The 10,244-nt window shown below is 36.2% G+C and overlaps 1 protein-coding gene across 2 annotated transcripts in view; it reads right to left on the bottom strand.

Moving 5' to 3' along the window:
* Positions 1-7,893: 7,893 nt before the first annotated feature.
* Positions 7,894-10,244, bottom strand: part of LOC139976473 (forkhead box protein J3-like) — a 46,134-nt gene continuing 43,783 nt past the window's right edge. For both annotated transcript variants that reach the window (XM_071985245.1, XM_071985244.1), the window contains one exon: positions 7,894-9,455. In XM_071985245.1, the coding sequence (XP_071841346.1) occupies positions 9,220-9,455 (236 nt within the window). In that variant the 3' untranslated portion in view covers positions 7,894-9,219. The remainder of the gene's footprint in view (positions 9,456-10,244) is intronic.

Here is a 10,244-nt window from a genome sequence, read left to right as displayed (position 1 = left end):
TTTTCTGTCTTTTCTTAGTGATTTTCTTGGTCTTGTACCTTGTTGATAGCTATTAAGGGAAGTCATTTCTGGAATACACATTTGCACAATCTATGCAAAAGTTGAGTACAAAGGATATTAATTGCTGGGTCGAAGACATTAGACATCTTTGAAAAATGTATGTTTTTTTAATTTCTTAAGGGATTATATAGTGATGCTAAAAATTGCTAGATATGTTAATATCATTCAATGAAGTTTCAAAAACTGTGATCAAACTTTCAGAACAATTTTTTTTTATTGTTTCGGATGATCCATTTGTATTTAAAGACATATTTCATAATGTTTTGATGATCTTTGTGGACACAAATTTGTCATAAAGATATAAACTGAACAAAGTTGCCTTCACTGAAGTTTGGTATCATCAAGCGATGTTACTTTACCCTTCACTTAGTCCCTGCTAATAGTCAATATGAACGCATGCAAATGTAATCACTATGGGCGTGTGAGATCATTAACATTATCTTTTCCTATTAACAGAGTATACTTTTGGTGTAGATATAAGATGGCTTTTAATAAATGATGAAAAGAGCACCGCTTTTGTTTGTTATGGACCATTTTTTGTTTTTTGAGTTTTGACCCTTAAAGGCATTGAAGAATCGCGCACAAAGAAACGTCTGATGCCGGTAATCTGACCTAGTTTCGAATGAGGTGTAACAGAAGTGTTAGACACCACCATCGATCCCAGAAACTACACACACACAGCTTGCTACCGTCGGTTATTAGACACTAGTCGTACAGTCAATACATACAGCTACGGTCAATACCCACAACACTGTACATAGCAGCGATGGACATCTCAGGTCTAGATAAAAGATAACAAGGTATTACGTTTCATTACTGTCTGTATTTTGTAGCGACATGTAAAAAACTTCACTTCCAAGCAACAGAAAGTTAACTTTTTCAGATGGCGGTTTGGGGCGAGTCTTCAATGCCTTTTAAACATTCCATATTCAGAGAACCGTATCTGCTACCTAATTACCATCCCATCCATCACAGAGAAGAACTTTCCAGATGCTACTGCAGCTAGATACAGCACAGTAGTAGGGTTTTTTGTTTTTTAGGGTGGTCAGAGGGGAGGGGAAGGGGCTACACTGGTATTGACTTGGGGTACTGGAGCTGCAAAGAGGGCCAAGCTCTGGAGGATGACTACCAGTTGCTACAGCATTTTTAGATATTTCTTGTTCTCTCATAATGATTGCAAATACACTAAAAAACATTAGTAAGGAGAATTGGAATGTATCTTTTTCTTCCCCTTTCTTTTGCAGAAATTGAGATTTGAGGGGAAGGGGTTCCCCTTACTCCTACCCTAGCTCTTATATAGAGAGAGTCTAAATGAACATGGACAACATCTGCATGGGTAACTCTGAACATGTCTTTGATATTCATGGTCCAATAATGATCTGTCTCCAAAGGGCTTGTCAAGATTTTAAACAAAATGGCTAGGAAAGCAGACGTGATGACTTAAAGCCAGCATGGAATCTCAATTGTATAAATGAGACCTCACTGGTGTCGTCCATCCATGATATATCCATGATCTTCCCATGATCTTCCCATGATCTTCCCATGATCTTTCCATGATCTCCTAATACCCTATTACTCATTCAACCCATTCTCCAGCTGGCCAATGCTAGCGTCTGTTACATATTTCTCAGATGCCTCATACAAAAGCAGTATAACCTAAATATGAAGTTTGTTTTCATTATTCAGCAGAAAATATCAGTGGAAGCTATGTAGCACACTATCAGTGAGTTTTGATTTCAGGATATGACTAAAGTGGTTTCTTTCGAATCATTTGAAGTATTAAAACTTGTTTTGTGGTTGAAGAGTATGGCAGGAAGTCTTCTTGGAAGTTGTCTTGCTATCCTCATCAGTTTTAGGCTATTAAGACTTAATTTGCAATAATATTGCAAGATTCTATTTCTTAGTTTTAAAGCATCACATGTTAAATGAGTTTTCAAATGAGCTAGCACTTTGGCATTCTACATCATCTTTGAGGTGAAGGATTATAAAACACAAAACTGTCAACAAGATCATTATCATTGACCAAATTGCTCTAGAGGAACTAGTTTACTCCCTAGAGATCATAGCAGTGTTTGTCAAATTCGGCTAACATATGAAGTCTGCAACCAGAAATGGACACCCCATTTCTACCAGTTTGAAAATATTGTGACAATTTCTGTCACTTCATCTATAGCTGATCAGATAATTGTTGACCTGTTGTTATGGTCACATGGCGAAAATTGATAAAGTGACTTCAAGATACTGCCTGTATTTAATGGTCAGAATGAAATCACCTTTTAATGGTACTTTGCAAAGAATCTTTAACCTATTGGTAATAGCTGAAATCAGCAATGACATCTTACAGCTGTTATGGACAGTGATAAAGTATGGTGAGAGGGAAATACTACTGAAAGTGTGGTTTATAACACTACTGAAAGGAGATGTTTGCAAGTACGATTAAGTCTAGATTTCATATGCATGCCTATGGCAAGTAACCAAAGGTAGAAGACAAAACAAGCATTTTGTACCATGCGAGCTCCCCGAAACAAGTGGCTCAGGTGTTTTAAGTTATTTTTGTAATAAGGCTGTAGGGAACACTTTCTGCTACTATATTGGGTGTGTTAAACAGTAGCAACTATGTGGGGCTACATGCTATTTTTTCACTGACACAAATGTTACATAACAAATGATTCCAGATGTTTGTGCCACGAAAGGCAGATTTAATTTTCTTGAAACCTTCACACAGCATTCTCAGAAAAAAAAAAAGTTGAAAATGTTTCAGTTAAGAAATCTGTATCTTACCTACAAATATGTACAAAAGATTATAATATAACTCTACAAATGTAATGAAGTATACATTTTGTAAATTTTGTGGAACATATTTACAAATTCTAGCAAACTTTCAACAAAAGGTAAGAAACACACAAAAGGGGAAAAAAAACAGGGTCATTTGCAATACTATATACATAGCTTCATAATCCCCAATACTTATGTATAACAATGGCTTTGCACAAACCAAACAGTCACATTATGTGTATCAAAGCAAAAAAAAACAAAAAAACCAATATGGTATTTAATAAAAACAGCAGATATATATACCATCATGATCCTTTGGATAAAATAAAATACATTTTTCTTTCTCTAAAATAGATAAGGTTTAATATAAACTATGCATGAGAGCTTAAAAGTGATATTGTTTCTAAATGCATCTACTTTTGCGCACATGTTTACAGGCCATTTGTACACGTCTATTTGTACACAGAAATTAACTCTTCAGGTTAAATTGTTGTTTTATCTCAAACTGCTGTAGTCTCCTTTACTAGATCCTGTTTTGATATTGAAAATACTCTACAGCTCCGATTCCTCTAACTATTAAAACACAACACATCAAAAACACAACTTGGAGACAAAGCAAACCCAATCGGTGTCAACATTGTCAGTCTTCGATCAAAGACTCACCAAACACTGTAAAACTATTTGAATTTGATTTTTAACTTTCTGGATGTGTAAACAATGCATGCTACATTAATACCACAAAAACAAGAGTATGCAAGGGCTGAAATGCTACCATAGGCCATGGGATGAGAAGTGATCAAAAAGTCTCACTTTGTTGGACAGGATGTGGACGATTAGAGGAGAAGGGGTAGGGGTGGAGGGTGGGAATGGGGGCAGAGGGAATGTTTGCTACATTACTTTTCACGATTGACAATTTCCTGTTATGACTGTTCTGTACGAAAATTTACGTCTCAAAGCATTACAACATGAATTGATCATTATAGTGGTAACAAAACAATATACCAAGAAAGAGAATCCTGCAGCAAATTTTACTATGAAAATGCAAAGTTAAGAATATATCAGATTTCTTGTTAAACTTTCAAACAAGACCATTAATAGCTAATATTTGGTCTCATCTTGAGGTAACTTTAAGCACCCCATTTGATGAAATCACATGATCTAAGGTGAAAATCTGAAGGTATATTGGAAACCAAAAAGAAACACTTTGGATCCTCACCTCATGACAGGTTTACCGATGAAACATCTTACCTTTTAATGAGTCAACTCAATGTTAAATAATATGCAGTTCACTATAAAAAACACAGCTCATGGTGCACAGTAATAAATAAATCCCTTTTGCAGCTATAATATGCAACTCAATATTCCCGGGGCCACAAAAATGATGACTCATAGCCTATTAATAGCATGTGAAAGCATCCAAGTAATGGATAATGAAAATGGCCAACAAGTGATACCTAACTGTGCATTATTTCTCTGTAAGAACCAAAGTATGACACGGATACCTGTATTATCAGCCACAATGACCTGTTTTGCTACTGAACATTAATGTAATATCTGAATGATTTTATTAGAGCCAAAGTAATCGGGACTTTGACGTAGCTGGTAACACTTCACTCTGCAGTGAAGAATTTACTTACTCTATTGCAAAAGAACCCAAATTAGGCAAATTAACATCACTGTGTGGCATGTTAGGCCCACGGTACAGGAACTTCTATGAGGACAGAGCCATGACCCACCCTCCACCCTCCCCTTCCCCTACACCCTCTCAGAATCAATACTCAGAATGCAAGATACGTCGGGCAGGCTATGGACGTTTAATAGTAAAGCTCCAAAACACTGTAGATAAAATTTTCTGACCCGGAGTAATACTGTGACCCACCAAAATCTTTGTCACGACTCACTTTTTGGGTCAGGCCCCATAGTTTGCTGACCTTTGACTTAGGGCAACCGGATAGGTATTGGCTAAGACCTGTTTTACGAACAATGGATGCCATGGTACTAATAAACTCTTTTTCAAGATTTTTACTTTAACAGGACTTTTCCCACATGTACATTTTTTTCCAGAGCTCATTTTTGGTAAAGAGCTTTCTCCTTCTTGCGCCTTCTTCTTTGGTATAGCCTTGCCTCTTATTCCTTCCACCTGCTTTGTCTCTTATGAACACACAAAGAATATATTTCCAAAAATTATAATATAAATGATTATTTCTGAAATTTTTAAAGATAGACTGGTCTTACATGTGCATCACCTATATTCATCTCCATTTCACACTCTATCAAAAAATTTGAACATTCATACAAAATTGCATATTTTAGCATACCTCATACAGCTTTTTTTTGTTTTTTAAATAATGATAATCTATATTAAATCATATTTACAACTTTACACAGTTGAACTATTAATCTGAAGATTATTAAAACAGATAAATCTAAAGTAACTTATTCCATCCACAACTAAGCCCCCCCCCCTCCCCCTCCAAAAAAAAACCCATTTATACAGCCCTCCTCTAAATTAATATTAATATTGGCAGTCTATATTTTATCGTTCCTTCACCCAATATTTCATTCACAGTGGATTTTGTCTCCACATCGGACTAGTTTTTAACAATGAATAATCATGATTCATGAATATTATACCCAATAATTGCTCTATAAAACTAATAATGTATACAGAGTTTAACATGCAATAATCATGAATATAAATTATAGAATTCTTACACTGGGAACAACAGTAAATCCTACTCAAACGTTCAACAGATGCCCCTTTTATTACCCTCCTGGTTGCAGGGTACAAAATATATTTTCCAGCACCGATTCCTGCAATTTAGCAGAGGTGTGAAGAGCGAGACCCGGGACGATTCCCTCAATTATAGACCTTTAATAATCTTTACTTCTGCTAGACGAATATTACATTCCAACCACAACAACAAACAAATAAAATTCCAAATGAATTTATTTTTACCAAATGAAATCATAATCAGTCGTCTAAACGTGACGAAAGAAACCAAAGTTGTTATAAATTTGATGCAGCAAAATATAAAGGACACTTGGTATGTACAAATTACTGAGAAAAAACTGGTATTCAATTCATGCAAGGCTTTAGAGGTGGTGTTAATAAAAAACTTGTTTTGTGGGTCAAAATATCTTACTTACTGTAAAAACTTTTTGCAAAATGACTGACAGGAACAAGAAATTTTTACAAGGAAAGTGGACAAGTTCAAAACACTCACTGACAGGAACACATTTTTCTTTAATTTCCCATAATTTTGTTCGTCATAATTATTATTTGAAATGAAGACTTGAAAGGTATTAAAGCTAGTGATTTGCGATGTGATCTGTCTTTGGTATCAAACAGAATCAGACATCTTCCAAAATCGATACAAAAACTGATTTTTAAATCATTTTTGTTGTAGTTGTAGTTCATGTCTGTGTACACTGCTTATCTGCATTGTCATCCGTTGCATCAAATGTTAAAATTTGGACAGAAAAAAAAAACCCTTGCATCAGATGTGTAAATTTGGAAGGAAAAAATAACAATTTCAAAGATGTGATGATGGACGAAAGTCTGACAAAACTGTAAATAAATTGATCTGGATTTGAAGTCATCATTGTCATCATTAGCGTTTTCTAATTTTGTTCTTTTTTGGAGACATGGAACCTTAGACCTCCTTTTCTCGGCGTCACAACGTTTCTTCACAGATATCACACATTTTGTGAGTTGTATTTGATAGAATATCAAGCAAAATGTTGCATCGACTAATATTTCAAAAAGACTGTCGAGAGAAATGCTTGAATTTACGATGCTCTCTTTCGTCGACTGAAATGAGTAGTAAATTCTACCTTCCCTCACGTTACATTTTGAAATAAAACTCCTTCTAAAGCATACCATCATCTCTTAAGTCAAACGTCTTCAGCAATGTGTATTGTCAACGTTAATGGGGGGAGGGGGGCAATGACAAAAGTCTTTGGAGTGAGCTATGATTTTTAAGTCCACACTCAAACATACAGAGGATGTACCTCACTAATGGCTATGGTCAATTGCCTCTCTGTGACAGTGCTCCAAGGCAGAATGATGCTTAAGACGGCCTTCCAAAACGAAGAGAGATATAAAATGACTTCTTTTATCATTCCTCAAATTGTTCTATTTATAAGTATATCATCTATGAACAGATGCTAACTTAATAGTAAGTATTAGTACACACTCCAAAAAGGTAATATGGGGGGGGGGAGGGGGATCACTAAAACAAATGACCCACACGTACCTCGGTAACGGTCTTTGTAACGTTATGATGGTCTGTAAACCTTGCTAAAGGGCAAACTGTTCCTTCAAGAGGCCTTAAAACTACTAGAGTAGTCAAGGACATTTTTGAATCTCAGTCATTTTCGTAAAACCACTTCAGAAATTTGGCCAATTTTATGCAGTTTTTTCAGACTAACAGATTTGGAGACACATCGACAGACACATAGTGATAGGTCTATACGAACTGTGTATACGCTCACATTGTTGTTGATGATTTTTCCTTCCTGCTTTCCTTAAAAAAAATGAAGCTGAAAATTCTGATTTTTTTCCTAGATTGAAGTTCCGTAACCCCTCGCTGGGTTTGTCATCCATATTATCCCAATGCTAACATGAAACATTCTTGAACCAAGTTTTCCCTGACTGGCAAATTACTAGATTGTCTCTATATGTCAAGGGTAATCAACTATACAGGGCAATTAATCCTCTACAGCGATGGCTTCAGGCAATAAGAAGACTGATATTAATTAATTAATTAATAATAATATAATTACTTTATCATAACATATTGTACTGCTTGATTCTATTTAGACACAAAAGTAGTGTTGCGCCGATAATCGTTTGCGATATCGGTATCGGCCGATATTTGCAATATCGCAGCATATATCGGTATCGGTAAACTTTAGCCTCATTACCAATAAATGCACACAGATATTGAACATTGTTTTCTTGTCACAACAAAGGCACTTCTTGTTACTGGCTGTTATTTATTAATCTGTTCGAAAAACCCCATTTCTTTAGCCTCAGTCTCCTTTTGTTTATAGCAAGTGGTCAATATTCCAATCAGCTGGTCAAAGAAACATGACGCAAGTTTCTGAAAAATATTTACAGATAACGATCTGTCAACAGACCAGTCAAGCGACTTAACATAACGTTCAAGGCAGCCTGGCCTCTGTATTATACAAGTGTACACGACATAATTAAAACTGAACATACCCCGATGACACCTGTTTTTGCCCCTGCAAATATTCTTGGCATGAATCCAAGAAATGTTTGCACAAAGTTGTAAACATGACATATTCAGACCTACGAACAATGCAGTGCGATTTGACCTTCATTCTGGCTGTTTAAAGCCTCCGTATCTATATCGGGCCGATATCTTGATTGGAATATCGGATATCATCAAAAAATGATATCGGCACAACACTACACAAGAGGATGACCAATGAAATCAACAGAGTTCTTTATTATCATAAATAACCTTCCCAACAACTGACTGACAAAGCCTGAGGTTGACCCCATGTCAATATGACTATGATTATTCAGTTGACATCTGACCTCATGAATATTAATATTAGGGGATGTAATTCTTCATATAAAGATATACTGACTATTCAGTTGGCATTTGACCTCATGAATATCAATGTTAGTGGATATTATCCTTTATAAACTGATACTGTCTATTCAAATAGTAATTTGATCTTATAAATATTAATATTGGTGGTTATAATTCTTCATATTAAGATATACTGACTATTCAGTGGACATTTGACCTCATGAATATCAATGTTAGTGGATATTATTCTTTATAAACTGTATTGTCTATTCATATGGAATTTTAGCTTATGAGTATTAATATTGGTGGTTATTATTCTTCATTTTAAGATACACTGACTATTCACAGTTGGCATTTGACCTCATGAATATCAATGTTAGTGGGTATTATTATTTATACACTGATGTCTATTCAAATGGAATTTGATCTTATGAATATTAATATTGGTGGTTATTATTCTTCATATTGACTGATACTGTCTATTCATTGGACAATTAACCTCAGTCATGACCCTCCCCCCCCCCCTTCCTTGATCATATTTCTGTGTTACCATATTCCATCCTGTTCCCCAAACTCTTCCAAATGATACTTTTGAAACCAACAAGCAATACTCCGCAGCCACAGCTGATTCGATGAACAACAGGAGAACGGAGAGGTCATAGATCAAAGTTGCTCTGCAAGCAAGACCGTGAGTGAGAAATGAGATAAAAGGGGGCAAAAAGGCTGCATTCCTTAGGATTTCAGTTCAGATTAATGAAACACAATTTGATCACACACAAACTCAAACACAGCAACAATTACTGCCTGCCTCTGCCTAAACGATGCTATCCCAGTCAAAGGTGTCTTCCACGTCATCTGTCACGGGATGGACCACCACCGAGGGGGCGGGCATGGGTTGCAGCTGCTGGGGTGAAACGGCCTGATGGTGCATCCGGGGGCTGATGTGAGGGGAGATCCCCAGCGAACCACTGCTGTTATTGGGGCTCATCATGTTAGAGTCTAGTGTCGAGTTTGACATGTTGCTATGGTGACTGCTGTTATAGGCACTTCCTGTTGAACAGAGACAATAAAGAAAACAACTGACTGACTGACTGAGTTTCACATTTGAGTCAACTCAATGACGTGAAGTAGCTAGTGGTTCAGCCAAAGTTTACTCAAAACTAACAGGAGACATGTCACTAATTAAAAGCATTCAAATTCAAGGCACATTTTCAATTCCTGAAGCCGAAACAAAAACACCTAACGCAAATGTCCAAAAGTAAGAAACCCGCCCAAAAGTTATTGGGTGACATATGAGAGCGTCCAAACCAAAAGGAAAAACAAGAAAACAATCAGAAGTTAAATTTACGTCAATCGATTTTCCAATAAATCCAATAACTGTACGCTCAATTTGTTTTCTTTCATCATAAATGGTGATACATATTCAGATGGTAAATGATGACGCATATAAAATTTACATAATGCACATTCAAAGTGAAGCTTAAAGGGTGTGAAGACTCGCGCAAAAAGAAACGTCTAATGCCGGTAATCTGACCTACTTTCGAATGAGGTGTAACAGAAGTGTTAGACACCACCATCGATCCCAGAAAATACACACACAGCTTGCTACCGTCGGTAATTAGACACTAGTGTACAGTTAGTACATACAGCTGAAGTCAATACCCACAGCACAGTGTATAAACGATACAGCGATGGACATCTCAGGTCCAGCTAAAGATAACAAGGTATCACGTTTCATTACTGTCTGCATTTTGTAGCGACACAAACAAAACGTCACCTGCAAGCAACATAAAGTTAACTTTTCAGATCGCCGCACTCGGTTTGGGGCTAGTCTTCAAT

Source organism: Apostichopus japonicus, chromosome 11, assembly GCF_037975245.1.
Source record: "Apostichopus japonicus isolate 1M-3 chromosome 11, ASM3797524v1, whole genome shotgun sequence".
NCBI lineage: Eukaryota > Metazoa > Echinodermata > Holothuroidea > Aspidochirotida > Stichopodidae > Apostichopus > Apostichopus japonicus.
Note: the sequence above shows the minus strand (reverse complement) of the source record. Positions and strands in the feature narration are given on the sequence as shown.